The following is a 23,159-nucleotide window of genomic DNA, read 5'->3' as shown; positions in this document are numbered from 1 at the left end:
TGGTAGCCCCCTGGTGTATTAGAGGAAATGGAAGTAACCATTTTGGTGAAATTCTTTGTAACTGTACTATGTTGGTTAATGGTAGCAATAACTGTTCTCTTGTGGTACATGATTCTGTTACAGGAACACCAGGAAATGTGAATTATACAACTTCTGTTTACAATAAGTATATTGCAAGGAGGCCCAAATGGTACCTATTGGTTGTGTGGCCGATTTTCTTTTATAGTTTACCACCTAATTTGGGAGGGAAATGTATTGTTGGGTTTGTGGTGCCGGCCATGAGAGTCCTTGGAAAAACTGGGTTTGTGGTGCCGGCCATGAGAGTCCTTGGAAAAACTGGGTTTGTGGTGCCGGCCATGAGAGTCCTTGGAAAAACTGGGTTTGTGGTGCCGGCCATGAGAGTCCTTGGAAAAACTGCAACAGAATTGAGGGTTCTGTTCAGGGAATATCGTCAGCCGACCCCTCGTTTTAATAAGCGATCCTTTGCAGATGCCACTCAGGTGCAAACCTCCTCCCGATTCGCTGGTGTTTAGCTGCCCCAAAATGGAGTTGCATGTGCCTTAGATCAAATTCGAAATTTGACTATTAAAGTTGAGAAAACGGAAACTGCTACTAGAGACGCCTTGATTGCTCTGAACGAGGAAGTGAAAACACTCAGCAAGGTCGCCCTGCAAAACAGGGAGGCACTTAACTACTTATTGGCTGGTCAAGGAGGTACTGGCGATAAATGCTGGACTTTTGTCCCAGATGTGTCATCAAATGTGACTGATCTTGCTAACTACATTGCCACTGTTGAAAAGTCTCATTCTGGGAAATTAGAGTGGGTGTTTACTGGTTGGCTGAAAGGCCTCTTTGGAGCTTGGGGCTCCCAGATAGCTCAGTGGGTGATAGCTGGAATATTTTGTTTAATGTGTTTAACCATTTTGCTTTGTTGTTGTAAGGCCATTTGTGCTTCCCTGGCAACTCAAGTCTCAGCAACTATCATGTACTAAAGAAGGTGATACTGATAACTTGCTGTCTCTCCAGAAACTCCCATTTCCATCTATAATGGATGATAATATGCAATAATTAGTTAGTATCCATGCTTGATTAAGTACCTGAAGGTTTTAAGTTAGGTTGTTAAACGACAGCAACCTTCTAATGTAAAGGGTAATGGAAAAAGGATCAAATATGAAGACGGATTTTTGTCTATTGTTATGCCTATTGCATGTAAGAATCAGTATTTACTAAATGCACTCCTGATGATAGACTTAATGTATGTTAAGAAGTCAAAGAAAAATGTGTTTGGATAAAAGGAGGGAGTGTAGTGGAAACGTTTTGTGTCCTCTGTGTGTATCCAAAATGTGTGACTACATATAGCGTATTGTTTCTTGTTTTTGTGTTAGGATGTTCTGTGACTGCTCTCAGGTAGGGGACTGATAGGAGACTGATAGGAGAACAGAAGGAATGGAATACATAGTTTCTAGGCGTTGGGCCAAAGTAACAATGTGTGCAAGGTCATGATCAGTTTGAGTATGAGCATAAAGACTGCTGAAGGGAGAACATCCCTTCAGAGCTTCTGACAGACTTGTACTTTGAGTATTAAGTTAGCTGTAACCTCTCCCGGTAATAATAAAGATCTATTCATTTAACTTCGACTTTGAGTCCTTGATGGTCATTTCTACAACAGCCACCGACTTGACTAAAGTGATCTGCTCAAACGCGCCCATTGGTTCATATCCAGGAGGCTCTGATGTTGGCTCACAGGTTTCTCCCTGTTTGTTATTTTGAGAATATGTATGCACTGAGCTTTGTAATATTTTGAGTTGATGAATTGTATACACCTTTTTGTTCTATGGCAAGGAATTTATGAACGTCATGCCATGGTTATGAGTTTAAATCTGTGATATACCAGTGGAGGCTGCTGAGGGGAGAACAGCTCATAATAATGGCCGGAAAGGAGCAATGGAATGGCATCAAAGACCTGGAAACCATATGTTTGATGTATTTGATCCCATGTTAGCTAAATGTAGTAATGAATAAATAGGCTACATTTCTTTAAATGGACAATTCTATCAATTGATAGCAAAGGTGTCAGCTAGAGATGATGTGCAGGGGCTTGCAGGGATTTGTAGTTTTGCATGATGTCTACTTTGATACCATTAGCATTTTTAAAACTGAGAGTAAAATAGAGCCGGACATGTTAATAAAACTCACCTTGTCCAAGAGAGATTTACATGGTTATCAAAATGTCACGCCAGGGTCAGCTTAAACAAAACACAGCCCATATTTGAAGTGTTTCTAAAATCCCCTATGGGAAAATCAATGGTGGAAAAACAGTTGGAACCATTTTCCTGTTTGACCGCTAGGTTTTATGGGTATTATGACACCTCCACTGTGGGGTTCTATAGGCCTAAACCTAATAGCTGTAGTTCACTCTAAAAGTGTTTGATAGACAGATTTATATAGCTTTTGTATTTTCTGGATCCATTTGTATATTAAAATCGACTGACACCTTGCAGTAAATTAAACACCTGACTTCCCCATAAAGACAGTTGTCCAGCATCACCTTCCCACCATCTCCCTTGGCTGTAAGACATGTTACTTGTAATCTTCTTTTTTTTACACAACTTTTCTTCCCCTCATAAGGTGCTCTCTACACACTAAATATGGTAATGTCCCAAATTCAGAGGTTCATGAAAATATGTGATGACCAGTCAACCTGTCAATTTAATCTGTTTCAGTATTCTATAAAAGCAGTTTGGTTGAATGATTACAGAAGCTACATTACAACAATTACAACATAACGTTTCTAAATAGGGCGTTGGGCCACCACGAGCAGCCAGAACAGCTTCAATGAACCTTGCCATAGATTTGACAAATGTCTGGAATTCTATTGGAGGGATACTACACCATTCTTCCACAAGAAATTTAATTATTTGGTGATTTGTTGATGGTGGTGGAAATGTTGTCTCGGGCATCACTCCAGAATCTCACCAAAGTGATCAATTGGGTTGAGATCTAGTGACTGAGACACACACACACACACACACACACACACACACACACACACACACACACACACACACACACACACACACACACACACACACACACACACACACACACACACACACACACACACACACACACACACACACACACATTAAACCCCCCTATGCTCCTTTGAGACCCCTTCTAGCCAAGTCACTGAGATCTCTTCTTCAAGCCATGGTGGCCAACTGGCATTTTTATAAATAAGCATGGTGGGATGTTAATTAACTTTGGAAGCACCTGCTTTCAATTTCCTTTGTATCCTCCATTTCAAGTATTTCCTTTACTTTGGCAGTTACCTATACATTTACACTGCCTGATTAAAATGTCATTGCACAATCATGATTGCAAAAGTTGTATTTCATCCAGTACCCACAAGGGGTCACTTGTGGACTTAAGTGCACAACATTAGCTACATACACCACAAAGAGATTCTCTCTGCTTGAGTTACTTCGTTGGACACACAGATAAAAACCCATCACTGCGCTCAAATCAATTAACACCATAACAAAGCAAAAACTCCTTGTCTTAAAACATGGCCGTTGTTTGATTTTATTTATCGATAACAATAAATGGTACAGTCTATTGTATAACAACGCAGGCTGTTGCATGAGAAGGTCCGTACCTTCGAATCTATTTAAACCCAAAAAATATAAATTGTATGAAGTACAATTTAAATAAACATTTGAACAGTTGATCATTTGTACCGTAATAGCATTAGAATAGGCCTAGATAAAACACAGCACAGGGTCAATAAAAAAACATAAATAAACTGAAATTGACTTCAGAAATAATAAAACACGTCAACTGTCATCCAATAACCTCATAGATCCTTCTAAAAATGTCTATGTAAGCCTATATCATTACAAAATATATACATTTCAACAAGACTGCGATGTCTCACTAGAACTCCAGCTCCCAGAATCCAAGCCTCCACGTACACATGTCCTGCGAGCAAACCGGACTAAACGTCACATTCATGCGTTTCCCCTGCTTGTGTGTCTGGGAGCGTAATCTTTTCCTTCCGAATACGTTTCTCTCCCGAGAAATATACCCATGACACAGTGGGTTTAATATCAGGAGGTGATCCCGGATTCCCCAGCCGTCCGAATCCAATATCTGGGTGAGGATATTGTTTTCTGTAAATGGTTTAGCTTTCGCTATCTAGCTGAAATAATGTTTGCCAGTTGAGTGTTGGTCTAAAGCTAGGTACGATGTGCGATCAGATCCAATGTTGTGCATGTTTTCGCTGCCTGAGACATGGTGTGGCTAAATGATGATGATGATGATGATGATGATGATGAAAGACATTTCAACTGATTGTGGCTCGACAGAAAGCTGTGACTGGCTTGTAAACTGTATAGTTATGACAGTCGGCAACGTTGGGGTTTGAGCATGAATTAAACTAACCTAGGTAACGTTAACTAGCGTGATGGCGCCCGAGGCCGGACAGATGTGTGGTCATTCTTTTTTTTCTGACAGTCAACATGTTTTTCAGGCACGCGTCCGGTAAAATAAAACACACTGAAAAAGATTCCATATCGAAAATACGTTTTTGTTGTTGTTGTTGTTATTAGCTAGCGAGCATGTTACTCTCAAACCATCCGCTAAGTGTTGTCCCAGCTGAGACGTTAGTAGTTGCTAACTAGCTAGCTACACAGCTAGTCGATTCTTATGGTCGATGCAGTATCGAACTTTTTGGTTCAACCCGAGCAAGTTCACATATAAATGTAGTTCTAGATCTGTGTCATTGAAAGCAAGTCCAAGACGCGGTAGATCTGTTGTGTGCGATATTTTCTACGCTTCTCCTTAAGTTTAGTTTGAGTCTTTTACTTTTGATTTTGTACACCAGCTTCAAACAGCTGAAAATACTATATTTTTGGTTATTGAAAATATATTTCAGTGGTTAAGATGGTACACTTATTATCTACACTGCTTGTTTTGTCGCGAACTGAAATTAGGCTTAGAATTTGAGCTAAATATAAAAATAAAGGATCCATATTTATTTGGCCTTACTGGTATTAGCCCAGACAAACGCGCTGAATAACAGATTCACTACATGGAACAACAGGTAGACCACCCCCCCAAAAAATCAAAAGGAAGTTTGTTCTGAAGTGTCTGTCATACATACAATAAGTGTCTGTCATACATGCATTATATATAGAGTGCCTTGCGAAAGTATTCGGCCCCCTTGAACTTTGCGACCTTTTGCCACATTTCAGGCTTCAAACATAAAGATATAAAACTGTATTTTTTTGTGAAGAATCAACAACAAGTGGGACACAATCATGAAGTGGAATGACATTTACTGGATATTTCAAACTTTTTTAACAAATCAAAAACTGAAAAATTGGGTGTGCAAAATTATTCAGCCCCTTCACTTTCAGTGCAGCAAACTCTCTCCAGAAGTTCAGTGAGGATCTCTGAATGATCCAATGTTGACCTAAATGACTAACGATGATAAATACAATCCACCTGTGTGTAATCAAGTCTCCGTATAAATGCACCTGCACTGTGATAGTCTCAGAGGTCCGTTAAAAGCGCAGAGAGCATCATGAAGAACAAGGAACACACCAGGCAGGTCCGAGATACTGTTGTGAAGAAGTTTAAAGCCGGATTTGGATACAAAGAGATTTCCCAAGCTTTAAACATCCCAAGGAGCACTGTGCAAGCGATAATATTGAAATGGAAGGAGTATCAGACCACTGCAAATCTACCAAGACCTGGCCGTCCCTCTAAACTTTCAGCTCATACAAGGAGAAGACTGATCAGAGATGCAGCCAAGAGGCCCATGATCACTCTGGATGAACTGCAGAGATCTACAGCTGAGGTGGGAGACTGTCCATAGGACAACAATCAGTCGTATATTGCACAAATCTGGCCTTTATGGAAGAGTGGCAAGAAGAAAGCCATTTCTTAAAGATATCCATAAAAAGTGTCGTTTAAAGTTTGCCACAAGCCACCTGGGAGACACACCAAAAATGTGGAAGAATGTGCTCTGGTCAGATGAAACCAAAATTGAACTTTTTGGCAACAATGCAAAACGTTATGTTTGGAGTAAAAGCAACACAGCTCATCACCCTGAACACACCATCCCAACTGTCAAACATGGTGGTGGCAGCATCATGGTTTGGGCCTGCTTTTCTTCAGCAGGGACAGGGAAGATGGTTAAAATTGATGGGAAGATGGATGGAGCCAAATACAGGACCATTCTGGAAGAAAACCTGATGGAGTCTGCAAAAGACCTGAGACTGGGACGGAGATTTGTCTTCCAACAAGACAATGATCCAAAACATAAAGCAAAATCTACAATGGAATGGTTCAAAAATAAACATATCCAGGTGTTAGAATGGCCAAGTCAAAGTCCAGACCTGAATGGCCAAGTCAAAGTCCAGACCTGAATCTGTGGAAAGAACTGAAAACTGCTGTTCACAAATGCTCTCCATCCAACCTCACTGAGCTCGAGCTGTTTTGCAAGGAGGAATGGGAAAAAATGTCAGTCTCTCGATGTGCAAAACTGATAGAGACATACCCCAAGTGACTTACAGCTGTAATCGCAGCAAAAGGTGGCGCTACAAAGTATTAACTTAAGGGGGCTGAATAATTTTGCACGCCCAATTTTTCATTTTTTGATTTGTTAGTTTGAAATATCCAATAAATGTCGTTCCATTTCATGATTGTGTCCCACTTGTTGTTGATTCTTCACAAAAAATACAGTTTTATATCTTTGTGTTTGAAGCCTGAAATGTGGCAAAAGGTCGCAAAGTTCAAGGGGGCCGAATACTTTCGCAAGGCACTGTATATATATATTGTATGTATGACAGACACTTCAGAACAAACTTCCTTTTAGATTTTTTTTTTGTTGCCAAAGGGCACTTAATAAGAGCACATGTAAAAAAAATATATATATATATATATATAAATAATACAAACATACTATATATATATAAGGATCCATATTGATTTGGCCTTACTGGTATTAGCCCATATATATATATATTTAAATATATATATTGTTATACATGTGCTCTTATTAAGTGCCCTTTGGCACTTAACAGTCTTATGCAAATTAGATTTCCACTGGGGTGTGGACATCGACCTTAGGGTGTTAACATAAAGCTAGGACAATAAACTGAAAATTAACCTACTCACATTGCCCTCTTACCAAAGTATTTTGCTTAGCTCATAATTTTAGGTGATTTTGTTCTGTTTGTTCGAAAACCACTGGTCAACAGTAATAACCTATGCATTATGATTCCTTCTATAAAAGTATCTGCCTGTCCCTGTTTTATTGTCGGCTGCTGTGTGTGCAAGCCACTCTTCACTCATATGACAATTGTTCAAAATGCAATTGTGGAAAAATAACATTTTCAAAGCAGCTACTGATCTAGTTAGACAGCAGTCACAGCTTTCTGTGAGTATTTAATGTATATTGGTTCATGGCACCACTTTACAACCAGAGTAGGCTATGTAGTATGGTTTTGAAGTGCCCGTGAAGCAGAGCTCCATTTTCACTTAAGTAGCCTAGACCTAACACTGGAAAGTTTTGTAGGTCATTACATTTTACTGATCAATTAATCAATTAGTCTGCATGGCTATCTAGCAAAAATGTCATATTTAGTTGGCATACCTGCTAAGTGTTTTGAGTTCACACTTCCTCAGGTGGTGAATAGGCTAATAATATAGCCTGGGCTTACGCACAAAGATGTCGGCAAATCCATCTCTGAAGAACGCAAAATAAATCCGATCATTCTGGATTCTATAGGTTGCACATCAAAATATCGATCTTGAATTACCTGCATATGTTAGATTAAATAACTTTTTTTAATCATAGGCAATTCCATCTCGGTTGTACTTGACACAAACAAATCTACCCCTAATGGAAAGTAAGCCTAATTGTCCATAAATGTTTAGCGTTGTATTTATCGTTATTGAGCAAAATAGTTTGATTTATTGTGATGTCTTTTTTGTCTATATCGCCCAGCTCTCAACGTAACAGCCCTAGTCACATACTAGTAGTGTTGTACTGTATACCAAAACTTCAGTATTTTTGCAATACTAAAACATGAAAAACTGATATAGAATTTGTGTTACTTTTGGTATATCTGTCAAATGTGTGCCATGAATCAAGCCTGTCTTTCAGCACAACCCACCCCATTATAGTGCACACTAGAGGTCAACCGATTAATTACGGCCGGTTTCAAGTTTTCATAACAATTGGTAATCAGCCTTTTTGGATGCCGATTACATTGCAATCCATGAGGAAACTGCGTGGCAGGCTGACCACCTGTTACGCGAGTGCAGCGTCAAAAGGACCTTGTGGCTGCAATGAGCCACGGTAAGTTGCTAGCTAGCATTAAACTTATCTTATAAAAAACAATCAATCTTCACATAATCACTAGTTAACTACACATGGTTGATGATATTACTAGGTTTACTAGCTTGTCCTGCTTTGCATGTAATCAATGTGGTGCCTGTTAATTTATCATCGAATCACAGCCTAATTCAACTTTGCCGAACGGGTGATGATTTAACAAAAGTGCATTTGCGATAAAAGCACTTTCGATGCACAAGTGCATCTAACCATAAACATCAATGCCTTTCTTAAAATCAATACACAGAAGTATATATTTTTAAACCTGCATATTTAGTTAAAATAAATGCATGTTAGCAGGGCATTTGATCTTGGGAAATTGTCACTTTTCAGTGCAAGCAGAGTCAGGGTATATGTAACAGTTTGGGCCACCTGGCTCGTTGTGAACTGTTTCTTCCTCACAAAGACCATAATTAATTAGCCAGAATTTTACATAATTATGACATAACATTGAAGGTTGTGCAATGTAACAGCAATATTTAGACTTATGGTTGCCACCCGTTAAACAAAATACGTAATAGTTCCGTATTTCACTGAAAGAGTAAACGTTTTGTTTTCGAAATGATAGTTTCCGGATTTGACCATATTAATGGACCAAAGGCTCGTAATTCTGTGTGTTTATTATAATTAAGTCTATGATTTGATATTTGATAGAGCGGTCTGACTGAGTGGTGGTAGGCAGCAGCAGGCTCGTAGGCAGCAGCAGGCTCGTAGGCATTCATTCAAACAGCACTTTACTGCATTTGCGAGCAGCTCTTAGCCATGCGTGATGCACAGCACTGTTTATGACTTCAAGTCTATCAACTCCAGAGATTAGGCTGGCAATACTAAAGTGCCTATAAGAAGATCCAATAGTCAAAGGTATATGAAAAACAAATGGTATAGAGATAGTTGACACGTCATAATTCCTATAATAACTACAACCTAAAACTTCTTAACTTCTTGCGGCGAGCCGTCCCGGATCCGGGATCGTGAATACAGCCTCAAGCTCATTACCATAACGCAACGTTAACTATTCATGAAAATCGCAAATGAAATGAAATGAATATGCAAGCTCTCAATCTTAGCCTTTTGTTAACAACACTGTAATCTCAGATTTTCAAAAATATGCTTTGTTGAGAAGCTAGCATTTAGCGTTAGCATTTAGCGTTAGCATCAGCAGGCAACATTTTCACAAAAACCAGAAAAACATTCAAATAAATCATTTTCCTTTGAAGAACTTCGGATGTTTTCAATGAGGAGACTCCGTTAGATAGCAAATGTTCAGTTTTTCCTGAAAGATTATTTGTACAGGAGAAATCGGTCCGTTTTCTGCGTCATGTTTGGCTACCAAAAAAACCTGAAAATTCAGTTATAAAAACGCCAAACATTTTCCAAAATAACTCCATAATATCGACTGAAACATGGCAAACGTTGTTTAGAACCAATCCTCAAGGTGTTTTTCACATATCTCTTCGATGATATATTGTTCGTGGAAGTGTGCTTTCCCCTCTGAATCCCATGGCAAAATGCATGCAGCTGAAGATTACGCACCAATTTAGACAAAGGACACCGGGCGGACCCCTGGCAAATGTAGTCTCTTATGGCCAATTTTCCAATGATATGCCTACAAATACGTCACAATGCTGCAGACATCTTGGACGAACAGCAGAGAGTTTAGGCTCATTCATGGCACATTCACAGCCATATAAGGAGACGATGGGAAACAGAGCCTCAAAAATTCTGCTCATTTCCTGTTTGAGGTTTCATCTTGGTTTTGCCTGTAGCATGAGTTCTGTGGCACTCACAGATAATATCTTTGCAGTTTTGAAAACGTCAGAGTGTTTTCTTTCCAAAGCTGCCAATTATATGCATAGTCGAGCATCTTTTCGTGACAAAATATTGCGCTTAAAACGGGCACGTTTTTTTATCCAATAATGACATAGCGCCCCCATAGGTTCAAGAGGTTAACTGGGAATAATGAAACACCAGCTTTCATATGTTCTCATGTACTGAGCAAGGAACTTAAATGTTATCTTTTTTACATGGCACATGTTTTTGCATTATTTAAAACAAATTGAACATGTTTCATTATTTATTTGAGACTAAATTGATTTTATTTATGTATTATATTAATTTAAAATAAAAGGGTTTTTGTTCATTCAGTACTGTTGTAATTGTCATTATCACAAATATATATATATATATATAGAAATCGGCCGATTTTAATCGGTATCCGCTTTTTTTGGTTGAAAAATCATAGTCGGTCAACCTCTAATGCACACCATGCCTGCTCTTACTCATTGCTAGCCTGCACTGGACTCCCCACTAATGGTGCACAGAAGTTAACACACTTGAATAATGTGACTTGGCATGTAGAATTTTTAAAACTGTTTTGCAAACAGTAAATTACTATGTCCATAGAGGCTAGAGCATTTTACATTGCAAAAGGTAACGGTAGCTTCTAGCTTTGTAGGCTAACATTCCTTGTTAAAGCTAACATAAATTCACTAACCTAGTACTTTGTTTGTTATAATATACAAACCATAACCCAAAAAATATTGCTAATTTCAAAGCTGATTGCCACCAAACACTTTATCCATTCACTTCGTCTCCCCTGCCTCACATCTCTCCCAGTCAAGATCATCTTTGCTCAGTTTGTGTGAATGACATCATGGGTCTTATATACAGCGTGCTCACTCTTATAAAAGAGATTACTTCGGCCTCCCGGGTGCCTTAGACCGCTGCAGCACATCATCATCATCATCGCAGTGCTTGATTCATCACTACAGACCCGGGTTCGATCCCAGGCTGTGTCACAACCGGCTGTGACCCATAGGGCGGCGCACAATTGGCTCAGCATCGTTTGGTCGGGGGTCTTTACTTAGCTCATCGCGCTTTAGCGATTCCTTGTGGTGGACTGGGCGCCTGCAGGCTAACTTCGGTCCAACTGACGGTGTTTCCTCTGACACATTGGTGCAGCTGGCTTCTGGGTTAAGCAGGCAGGTGTTAAGAAGCGCGGTTTGGTGGGTCATGTTTCAGGGGACACATGACTCGACCTTCGCCTCTCCCGAGCCCGTTGGGTAGTTGCAGCGATGAGACTCGTAATTGGATTGCAACTGGGTGTCATGAAATTTATGAGAAAAGGGGGGTAAAAAAAGAAGCAATTACTTCTTCTATACAAATGTTGATCAGTACAATAAAATAAGTCCCAAATGGAAAAGAAACAGATTGTTTGTCATCCGAGCCCTGTGAAATCAGCTCAATAACTCAATGCATGCACACACTCCTATTGAATATGCATGCACCTGTATTGTGAATTAGTGATGCACGCTATACTAAAACTTTGCCCCCCCTCTGAGTGTTTTCTATCCACACATAATAATCATATGCATATACTATATTCCTGGCATGAGCAGCAGGGTGCTGAAATGTTGCGCGATTTTTAACAGAATGTTCGAAAAGGTAGGGGGTAGGAGTAACAGGTTAACAGTTGCAACAATAAACTAAGTCCTAAATGGAAGGGATTGTTTGTCATCTGTAGCCCCATGAAATCAGCTAAAACAAGCTCAGTAACTCAATGCATGCACACATTCCTATTGAATAATATTCCTTTACCTGTCTTGTGATTAGACCTAGGCTACATATTGATTTACCCAGTTTATCAATAGAGATTTACCATTTAAATAAATTACCATTATGTTGTTTTGTAGGTAGATTGTTTTTACCAAAGTCAAATTGATTCATTAATGCATACATGACAGTCTCTAAAAAATGGACATACACATTTTGTAATGATATTGAACAAAAAAAATGCCCACCTATTGAACAGAGCAGTAGCTGATTTTATCTGTCTGGATCAAGCTCCATTCTGAGACTGGCTAATACGCCTTTGTTTTGTCGTAGTATCTTTTTGGTATCGAGTATTGTGATACTAAATCTGGTATTGAAGTAGAAATTACTTAAAAAAGAACACTGACAACACTATGAGCTCCACCAAGTTTCTGCCATATTGCTCTCACATATCCAGTCCTCTCAGATCTGTGAAGGGAAGTGATGGGAACATCTGCTCTGTGAGGGCAGAGGGAAGGGAACAAGTTGAATGAGACACAGCCCAAGCTTCATTTATCAGGGCTTCAGCAGTGTTGTCAACCTAGGCTGTAGTGTTTTGTGTCCGGTCCGTTTAGGCTGCAGCACAGCAGCCAGGCAGTTCTCTAACCTAAGCGCTCTGCATTGATTTCTGTAGCCTACTAATGCAATCCTGTGGTCACAGCCTCTGGCCCTGTGTATCACTACAGTGATGAGATTATGATGACCTGGATGGAAATCATCATGTGACCTTGGCTTGAGTCCTCGAACACGCCACTGTTACTGATGCACAAAACAAAGTAAAGCTAGTCTAATGTCATGGATGAAGGATGAGCCCTCGCTTAAATGTTGTATAGAGACTTTTTGAGGCAATATTTGTGGTGTTATTGGAAGTGGTGTGGGCAGCCAGAGATGAGAATATGTCAGAATCATTTGCTTAGTCTATAAGGAGTTATAAATCACTCACATAGTTTTATTATAATAAGCAGGGAACTGTACTAGATAGAATAGGCTTTTAGTGTATTAGAAGTAGTGCGTACATTATTCTTCTATGTGTCTATCACCCAGCTTTATGGTTTAAAGCTGCCTGAGAATCCAATGATTTAGTCCAGTATGGGAATATATTAGAGCTGGGTAATATAGACAAAAATCCATATTGCGATAAATTGATGCGCTAACGATACATAGAACGATACGTTTCTAACATTAATGTGCACCATAGTTGGAACCGTTTCAGGGAACAGATACAGAAAATACCTAAATTGTTCATGGAACAGAATCAGATCCGGGAACGAAAGTGATCTATACTATACCGGTGCAGAACCGTTGTTTTAAAATTCATGGAAACTGGTTAAAAACGCTATTTTACATTCCAGGCATGTTCTTTCACTCGTTAAATAACATTAAGTAAGGGCTATTTAACCAAGGAGAGTGATGGAGTGCTGCATTGGAAGACCTGGCCTCTACAATCACCCGACCTCAACCCAATTGTGATGGTTTGGGATGAGTTGTACCTCAGAGTGAAGTAAATCCAGCTAACAAGTGCTCAGCATATGTGGGAACTCCTTCAAGGCTGTTGGAAAAGCATTCCTCATGAAGTTGGTTGAGAGAACGCAAAGAGTGTGCAACGTTGTCATTAAGGCAAAAGGCTACTTTGAAGAATCTAAAATGTATATTGATTTGTTTAACACTTTTGGTTACTACATGATTCCATAGTTTGAGGGCTTCACTATTATTCTAGAATGTAGAAAATAGTAAAAATAAAGAAAAACCCTGGAATGAGTAGATGTCCAAACTTTTGACTGGTACTGTATGTTGACACCCCAATTAGTGGATTTGGCTATTTCAGCCACAACTGTTGATGACAGGTTTATAAAAATCGAGCACATAGCCATGCATCTCCATAGACAAACATTGGTAGGAGAATGTCCTTACTTAAAGCAGGGGTTGGAACCTAAATCATTTTCCGTTCCAATGTTCCGACCAGCAAAATAAAGTTCTGAAAGGGATCGAACGCCAAAAGTACTGGTATATTTTGTAATTTTCTGTTCGTTTTTTGTACGTTTAGCTCAACATTAAATTACACCAATCATGCAGTGCAGATAGAGCAGCTTGTTATGGAGCAGGCAAGCTATAGATCAGTGAGTTGGTTCATTGTCCTGTTGGAAAAACAAATGATAGTCCCACTAAGTGCAAACCAGATTGGACGGCGCATCGCTGCAGAATGCTGTAGTAGCCATGCTTGTTAAGTGTGCCTTGAATTCTAAATAAATCACTGACAGTGTCATCGGCAAAGCACCCCCACACCATCCCACCACCACCTCCGTGTTTCACGGTGGGAGCCACACATTTGTGCGTCTCACAAAGACACGATAGTTGGAACAGAAAATCTAAAATTTGGACTCACCAGACCACAGGACAGATTTCCACCGGTCTAATGATCATTGCTCGTGTTTCTTGGCCCACGCAAGTCTGCTTCTTAATGGTGTCCTTTTAGTAGCCAACAGCATACCACCCTGCTTACCACTGCTGGCTTGCTTCTGAAGCTAAGCAGGGTTGGTTCACGCAGTCTCTTCTGAACAGTTGATGTTGAGATGTACCTGTTACTTGAACTCTGAAGCATTTATTTGTGCTGCAATCAGCTGCAGTAAACTCTATTGAACTTATCCTCTGCAGCAGAGGTAACTCTGGATCTTTCTTTCCTGTGGCGGTTTCATTATAGCACTTGATGGTTTTTGTGACTGCACTCGAAGAAACTTTCAAAGTTCTTGAAATGTTCCACATTGACCGTCCCCACAAGCCCCTCAGTACAGCTATGACATCCTCTATCCAGACCAAAGCTAGCAGATTTAGATTCATACTCACACAGGGCTGTTTACTCACACTGTGGTGTTACCAGGCATATATAGAGAGAGAGGGCTGAAAAGGATTTTCTTTCCAAACATGTGGTCTTCTCATTTCGATGTTGTTGTTGTAACGCAGGCACCATGCCACCTCATTTATAGTCAGAGTATAGCAACTTGTCAAGCTTGATTTGGGTATACAATAGGGCTGGGCGATATATGAAATTAATTCGAAGTTGTGTTTTTGCATGATATTCCAAATGCCTGTATCGCAAGAATCAAGGTTTTGTTTTTCTGGGCGTTTATGTCCGTTTATGTTCTCATGTTGTATTTTTGGTCTCATCTCCTTTGATCCTCTGATGTGTGCACCTTCCTATTTACACCAGAGATCTGTATATAATGACGAGGTGCCCGTCTCCGCCCTAACAATGGGAGTCGTTGTTCCAAATGGCGGGAAGTCAGGCGACAAGCTTAGGCCCAAAACTCGTTATTTATATTTATTTATTTTATATTTATTTATTCAACTCGCTATAGTTCTCTCACGTCACCCCGCTCCTCCGCTCTCTCCACTGGCTTCCAGTTGAAGCTCGCATCCGCTACAAGACCATGGTGCTTGCCTACGGAGCTGTGAGGGGAACGGCACCTCAGTACCTCCAGGCTCTGATCAGGCCCTACACCCAAACAAGGGCACTGCGTTCATCCACCTCTGGCCTGCTCGCCTCCCTACCACTGAGGAAGTACAGTTCCCCAGCCCAGTCAAAACTGTTCGCTGGGCCCCCAACAAACTCCCTCACAACGCCAGGACAGCGGAGTCAATCACCACCTTCTGGAGACACCTGAAACCCCACCTCTTTAAGGAATACCTAGGATAGGATAAGTAATCCTTCTCACCCCCCTTAAAAGATTTAGATGCACTATTGTAAAGTGGCTGTTCCACTGGATGTCATAAGGTGAATGCACCAATTTGTAAGTCGCTCTGGATAAGAGCGTCTGCTAAATGACTTAAATGTAATGTAATGTAAATGCTATTTATATTTGACGCTTGGTCCAACAGAATCAGTCATATGGACACAAACACATTGAGACATTATTTTACTGTAAAAGATAAGTAAACTTTTCTAACTATACACTTTTTATGTTGCGCGCAGAGCAAATACCACTAAAACGAGAGTCCCAATGAACGGCATTGGTGTACCATGTACCGCCAACAGTATTTTAGCCAATGACTGTTATAGTAGCTGTCTAGTCTGTGTCTTTTTAAATGTGCAATAAGCATAAAAAACAATTGTATAAGGATTTGGCAACTCGTTCTCATTCTGAGAAATAAGGTAGGCCACTCGACAACATCTGAAAAAAGTGGGCAGACTAACATGCTTTTCTAATAGTTGGAGACAGACAGAAGGGGTTGTTCATAACAATTCCTCTGTTCAACCTTGTTAGCTGGCAAATCGATTCAAGTTGGCCTAACTTAAAATATAAAGATTAGCTGGCAAAAACACTAGCACATGGGCTTGACAGATTGTTGGTGAGACGTGATGATTTTCGATGCAAGAAGTTATTAATTATTAGTGAATGTGCATTATGCATGGTTCTAGTTATAGTTGTAGTAAAAAAAGGGCATTGTCATAGACTTGAAAGCCAGATCAGTGATTATTGCACAAAAAAGCAAGATAAACCTATTTTGATGAATTCATTAAATGATTAGTGGTTCATATGGTTGTGGAAGGCTTATATTTAGCCTAGGTATAACTTCACAAGTCCTGCATTCATTAGATTTTTGCTGACTGTATGAAATGAAATGCAGTTCATTGTATTCATTGTACAACAATGATTTTTGTTATGTTTTCTCAAAATAAGCATTGTTGTACAATTGAAGGTTAAATACACTGCATTAAATACACTTAATTTCATATATGTATATATATATGTGTCTTTGCTATATATATATCATATATATATATATATACAGTGCCTTGCGAAAGTATTCAGCCCCCTTGAACTTTGCGACCTTTTGCCACATTTCAGGCTTCAAACATAAAGATATAAAACTGTATTTTTTTGTGAAGAATCAACAACAAGTGGGACACAATCATGAAGTGTAACGACATTTATTGGATATTTCAAACTTTTTCAACAAATCAAAAACTGAAAAATTGGGCGTGCAAAATTATTCAGCCCCCTTAAGTTAATACTTTGTAGCGCCACCTTTTGCTGCGATTACAGCTGTAAGTCACTTGGGGTATGTCTCTATCAGTTTTGCACATCGAGAGACTGAAATTTTTTCCCATTCCTCCTTGCAAAACAGCTCGAGCTCAGTGAGGTTGGATGGAGAGCATTTGTGAACAGCAGTTTTCAGTTCTTTCCACAGATTCTCGATTGGATTCAGGTCTGGACTTTGACTTGGCCATTCTAACACCTGGATATGTTTATTTTTGAACCATTCCATTGTAGATTTTGCTTTATGTTTTGGATCATTGTCTTGTTGGAAGACAAGTCTCCGTCCCAGTCTCAGGTCTTTTGCAGACTCCATCAGGTTCTCTTCCAGAATGGTCCTGTATTTGGCTCCATCCATCTTCCCATCAATTTTAACCATCTTCCCTGTCCCTGCTGAATAAAAGCAGGCCCAAACCATGATACTGCCACCACCATGTTTGACAGTTGGGATGGTGTGTTCAGGGTGATGCGCTGTGTTGCTTTTACTCCAAACATAACGTTTTGCATTGTTGCCAAAAAGTTCAATTTTGGTTTCATCTGACCAGTGCACCTTCTTCCAAATGTTTGGTGTGTCTCCCAGGTGGCTTGTGGCAAACTTTAAACGACACTTTTTATGGATATCTTTAAGAAATGGCTTTCTTCTTGCCACTCTTCCATAAAGGCCAGATTTGTGCAATATACGACTGATTGTTGTCCTATGGACAGTCTCCCACCTCAGCTGTAGATCTCTGCAGTTCATCCAGCGTGATCATGGGCCTCTTGGCTGCATCTCTGATCAGTCTTCTCCTTGTATGAGCTGAAAGTTTAGAGGGACGGCCAGGTCTTGGTAGATTTGCAGTGGTCTGATACTCCTTCCATTTCAATATTATCGCTTGTACAGTGCTCCTTGGGATGTTTAAAGCTTGGGAAATCTTTTTGTATCCAAATCCGGCTTTAAACTTCTTCACAACAGTATCTCGGACCTGCCTGGTGTGTTCCTTGTTCTTCATGATGCTCTCTGCGCTTTTAACGGACCTCTGAGACTATCACAGTGCAGGTGCATTTATACGGAGACTTGATTACACACAGGTGGATTGTATTTATCATCATTAGTCATTTAGGTCAACATTGGATCATTCAGAGATCCTCACTGAACTTCTGGAGAGAGTTTGCTGCACTTAAAGTAAAGGGGCTGAATAATTTTGCACGCCCAATTTTTCAGTTTTTGATTTGTTAAAAAGTTTGAAATATCCAATAAATGTCGTTCCACTTCATGATTGTGTCCCACTTGTTGTTGATTCTTCACAAAAAAATAGTTTTATATCTTTATGTTTGAAGCCTGAAATGTGGCAAAGGGTCGCAAAGTTCAAGGGGGCCGAATACTTTCGCAAGGCACTGTATATATATATATATGATTTTTGTTACGTTTACAAGCCTACTTGTGTCATAGACCTAAATAATTTAGGCCATAATGTCCATTTGCCTTTCGGTGAGTATTTATTCTTATGTGGCGCTTGAATGAACTGCCAATCATATGCTCAAATTCAAATAGCATGACATAAACACTGCAACAGAGTAGGTAAATGTTGAACTGGCCCTGTCGAGATCCACTGGCCCGACACGTTTTTACTGGCCAGCGCTAGTGTTGGAATCTGCACGTGAAAGGAAATAAACAAATGTGCCAGAAAACAATGGCCTAAATGGATTTCGACTTATTGTTTCCACATTATATGTGGGAAGCAAATTCACTCACATTATGGGACATACAAATTCATGCTCTCTTCCTGCGTGTAGAGGAATTTGACTGCAACCACAGCACACACAACACACACACACCCAGGTACCCAGCAGTGTTCCCCGTCATTGCTCACTTTGTGACTGACACACGCCTGTCCTATCAATAGATCACTAGAAGATGCATAATGTTAATTCTAGCGGGAGAAGGCTTGACAGACTTTTTTCTGGCTAGCGAATTGAAAAGTAGCCAAGTTAATTTAAGTGGGACAGTGTCTGGCTGAAAATGAGTCTAATCGGCTGCATAGCCGACAGCCGGCGCTAGTTGAAAACAAGAAATATAATTTCATCCTACCTGCAGCAGCAGGGTGTGTGTGTGTGTCTGAATAGAGTGCTTCTAGGAAGCATTCTTAAAGATGCAATATGTATCTTTTTGGGCGACCTGACCAAATTAACATAAATGTGATTTATTGATCTTTCATTCTTATTGAAAGCAAGTCTAAGAAGTGGTAAATGTGTTTATAAACTCAGCAAAAAAAGAAACGTGCTCTCACTGACAACTGCGTTTATTTTCAGCAAACTTAACGTGTAAATATTTACATAAGATTCAACAACTGAGACATAAACTGAACAAGTTCCACAGACATGGGACTAACAGAAATGGAATCATGTGTCCCTGAACAAAGGGGGGTCAAAATCAAAAGTAACAGTCAGTATCTGGTGTGGCCACCAGCTGCATATTAAGTACTGCAGTGCATCTCCTCATGGACTGCACCAGATTTGCCAGTTCTTGCTGTGAGATGTTACCCCACTCTTCCACCAAGCACCTGCAAGTTCCCGGACATTTCTGAGGGGAATGTCCCTAGCCCACCCTCCGATCCAACAGGTCCCAGACCTGCTCAATGGGATTGAGATCTGGGCTCTTTGCTGGCCATGGCAGAACACTGACATTCCTGTCTTGCAGGAAATCACGCACAGAACGAGCAGTATGGCTGGTGGCATTGTCATGCTGGCATTGTCATGTCAGGATGAGCCTGCGGGAAGGGTACCACATTAGGGAGCCGACCACATTATCTACCAAGAGATTTCTCTTCGATTATAATCACAGCGGTGTATACCCCCCCCACCAAGCAGACACCTCAACGTCCCTGAAAGAACTTAATTGGACTCTATGTAAACTGGAAACCACACATGCTGAGGCTGCATTTATTGTAGCTGGGGATTTTAACAACACTAATCTGAAAACAAGGCTCCCTAAATTGTATCAGCATATCAAGTGGACTGGCCAATATCCAGCAACTTTGCACAGCTATTGAAGAGTGGGACAACATTCCACAGGCTGCAATCAACAGCCTGATCAACTCTATGCGAAGATGTGTCACGCTGCATAAGGCAAATTGTGGTCACACCACTGATTCATGCCCTTACTTTTTTTTAAAGGTATCTGTGACCAACAGATTTATGTTTTCCCATTCCCATGAATTTATTTCTATTGACTGATTTCCTTATATGTAACTCTAAAATCTTTGTTGCATGTTTATATTTTTAAGTGTAATTAGGGTCACCGGGACACTGACCAACGCTTTGGTTCTTATTAGGGCTGGGAATTGCCAGGGACCTCACGATACAATATTATCACAATGCAATATTATCTCGATACTTCGGTGCCGATACGATATGTATTGCGATTCTTAAGATTCTATATGCCCCTCAAACTCAACTCTGGACCTCGAAGCCAGTTCTACTGCCCCCCCCCCCATTATTTTCTTAAACGGGCACTATTTAGACCTGTGTGACCAGGTGAGTGTAATTAATTCAGGTATAACAGAAAAGCAGCCGGCTCTGGACCTCGTAGGGTAAGAGTTGAATGCCTCTGCTGTATGCATTGTGATTCGATACTGTGATGTTCCAAAACAAACCATGCTCTCCATATTTCTGCAGCAGGTGGACAAGACAGAGCCATGACAAAACATGTTTTGATCAGTCATGGAAAGAAAAGTGCGGAAAAATAAATTGGCTCCCTATTTAAAAAGGTGGAGAACAAGCTATGAAGGAAAAATACTGGCGTTTTGGTGCATGTACAGCTGTCCAGCGCCAAAGTTATATTGCGATATTGTCAATACAATAAGATATTTCATCCAAAATAATATGCCTATATTTAACTATACACCCCCCTCCCATCACTAGCGAATACTGCGCTAACGGACTCCTGTTCAGACCATTGTGTCACAGATCTCCCTCGCTGTGGACCACGCGAGTCGCTTCAGCCAGTCTACTTTTAATGTGGTCAACTGGTGAATGTGTAGCCTTCAGTGGAGTTAGCATTAGCCTCACTAGCTAGGCTAATCAGGCCCCAGATTAGTGGATCATATCTACACACAGCGAGATTAAAACCTATAGGTATAGCAGCAATAGAATGAGGATCAGAGCATTAGTACGTCATATTACAGGAACAAGAAGCGTTAATCAGTCTGTGTAGTAGGCTAATGTCAGTTGTAAAGAACAAAATGAGTCTGCATTTACCCCACTTTAATTGGTTGAGAGTAGCCTACATACACAGGCCTACTACTATACCACTATTCAGGCTGCTCTGCTGCCATAGTAAATCCTCTTGCGTGGCATGCCCAGTGCTCAGGCAGGGCAGTGGTGTAAAGAAGCTTAGCAGAAGGCCTTAGTCATGTGACCACCAACAGCCACTTCACTGTCAGATAAAACACAGGGAAGGAGAGGTAGAGTTGGGAAGAGGAGAGAAATAAATATATTTTGTTAGAATTGTTATTGAACTTTTTATTTAATTAGGCAAGTCAGTTAATAACAAATTCTTCATTATAATGACGATAATACCAAAAGGCGAAAGACTTCCTGCGGGGACAGGGGCTGGGATTTAGAATAAAAACAACATTTAAATATAGGACAAAACACAGATCACGACAAGAGAGACGACACAGGCAGGGTGAAAGGCATAGAGCTCGCTATCTTGTAGTCCTAAAAAACTGAAATGAGTTGCATTTGGTTCGTTCAGCCATTCCTATGGGGGAAATGAATAGGGAAAATAAGGTCTGAGGCTTATAGGAGATCTTTAAACGTTTTGTTCTATGAGATAATATCAGTGTGTTAACACGACCTGTATGAATATGAGGTCTTTATGTGCTTGTTTGGATTACATAAATGCTTCCCAATTCACAAAAAGTGATGTTAGCTGTTGAAGATTTTCATAGAACAAAACGTGTAAGATCTGCTAAGCCTGTGTTTACTACATACCTTCATTTGGGTGTTTGATATCCCCATAGGCTTTGGCCAATGAGCCATGGCTGAGTTAGTGCCTGGTAAAACCCCTGCAGAGAGACAAAGCTGTCCTGTTTCATAACTGACTATGTCTGGCTCTGGTCTGGGGACAAGGTTAGGAGGTGAGACAGACCGACTGTGACTAGACTGTGGTTCTGCTGCCTGCTGGGCCTGGGCGTAGCAGTAGGACTGAAGGCCAATTCTGTCTGGGATGTAAACACACTATGCCTCCCCTGCTGACGGAGTGGTGTTATTACTGCTCTGCCCTGAATGGGAGTGGTTTGGATTTTGCGTTCAGTCTTCTGAGAGGTCTGACAGTGTCTATTTGACATTTTCTTAATGGATGTTTTAGAATGAGCTTTCCTTGAATGAAAATGATTGAACTATCCGTCTGAATGACACACTTATAGCTTCTTGACTCAACATGGTGGTTTTAAGTGGATATGCTGCAGTCATGTTTTTGTTTTGATCTCTCTACTAACCAGCCATTTCTCCTGCACCTCTCTGCAGGTCCTCTCCTCCCTCCCTCCAGGCAGCAGGTTGCCATGGAAAACTCGTCGGTGGCGTCCGCGTCCTCAGAGGCGGGCAGCACTCGCTCACAGGAGATTGAGGAGCTGGAGCGCTTCATCGACAGCTACGTGCTGGAGTACCAGGTGCAAGGCCTTCTGGGAGACAAAAACGAGACGTACCTGGACGGAGACAACAAACCCCAGTCCCACATTTCACAGGTTAGCTAAGACTAATGCTAAACGGGACCAGAGTGGCAAAATTGATGCTGATACAAGTAGTCTAGGCTTGTCACGATACCAACATTTTGACAAACGATACCATATCAGACGAAGTAGCACGATACCAAATAGTATCGCGATACCATGGTGGGAAAAAATCAGTGGCCGAGCATCCTGTCCCCCGTTCTCCAAAAACCTGTCACTGAAATTCACACTTCTTCTTAATACAACACATTACATTTAACTTCACACTGTTCAGTGTATAGTAGAATACTGCATAGAACGGCTGATTTGCTCATATTGGTTGGGGGAATGGTAGGAAGGAATATTCATCAGTGTAGGCTAGAGGTCGACCGATTTATTATTTTTCAACGCCGATACCGATTATTGGAGGGCCCAAAA

At 40.5% G+C, this 23,159-nt stretch overlaps 1 protein-coding gene across 6 annotated transcripts in view; it reads left to right on the top strand.

Annotated features, from left to right (window-relative positions):
• The first annotated feature begins 3,979 nt into the window (after nt 1-3,979).
• LOC118387946 (CBP80/20-dependent translation initiation factor) overlaps nt 3,980-23,159 on the top strand; it is a 140,428-nt gene continuing 121,248 nt past the window's right edge. For 2 of the 6 annotated variants that reach the window (XM_035776810.2, XM_035776807.2), the window contains exons 1-2: nt 3,982-4,156; nt 22,540-22,757. In XM_035776810.2, the coding sequence (XP_035632703.1) occupies nt 22,575-22,757 (183 nt within the window). In that variant the 5' untranslated portion in view covers nt 3,982-4,156; nt 22,540-22,574. Of the gene's footprint in view, nt 4,157-22,539; nt 22,758-23,159 lie in introns of all 6 variants that reach the window. The other 4 variants (XM_035776811.2, XM_035776808.2, XM_035776812.2 and 1 more) reach the window with 4 other exon arrangements.

This window comes from Oncorhynchus keta, unplaced genomic scaffold (assembly GCF_023373465.1).
Source record: "Oncorhynchus keta strain PuntledgeMale-10-30-2019 unplaced genomic scaffold, Oket_V2 Un_contig_6263_pilon_pilon, whole genome shotgun sequence".
In the NCBI taxonomy this organism is placed as follows: domain Eukaryota; kingdom Metazoa; phylum Chordata; class Actinopteri; order Salmoniformes; family Salmonidae; genus Oncorhynchus; species Oncorhynchus keta.
Note: the sequence above shows the minus strand (reverse complement) of the source record. Positions and strands in the feature narration are given on the sequence as shown.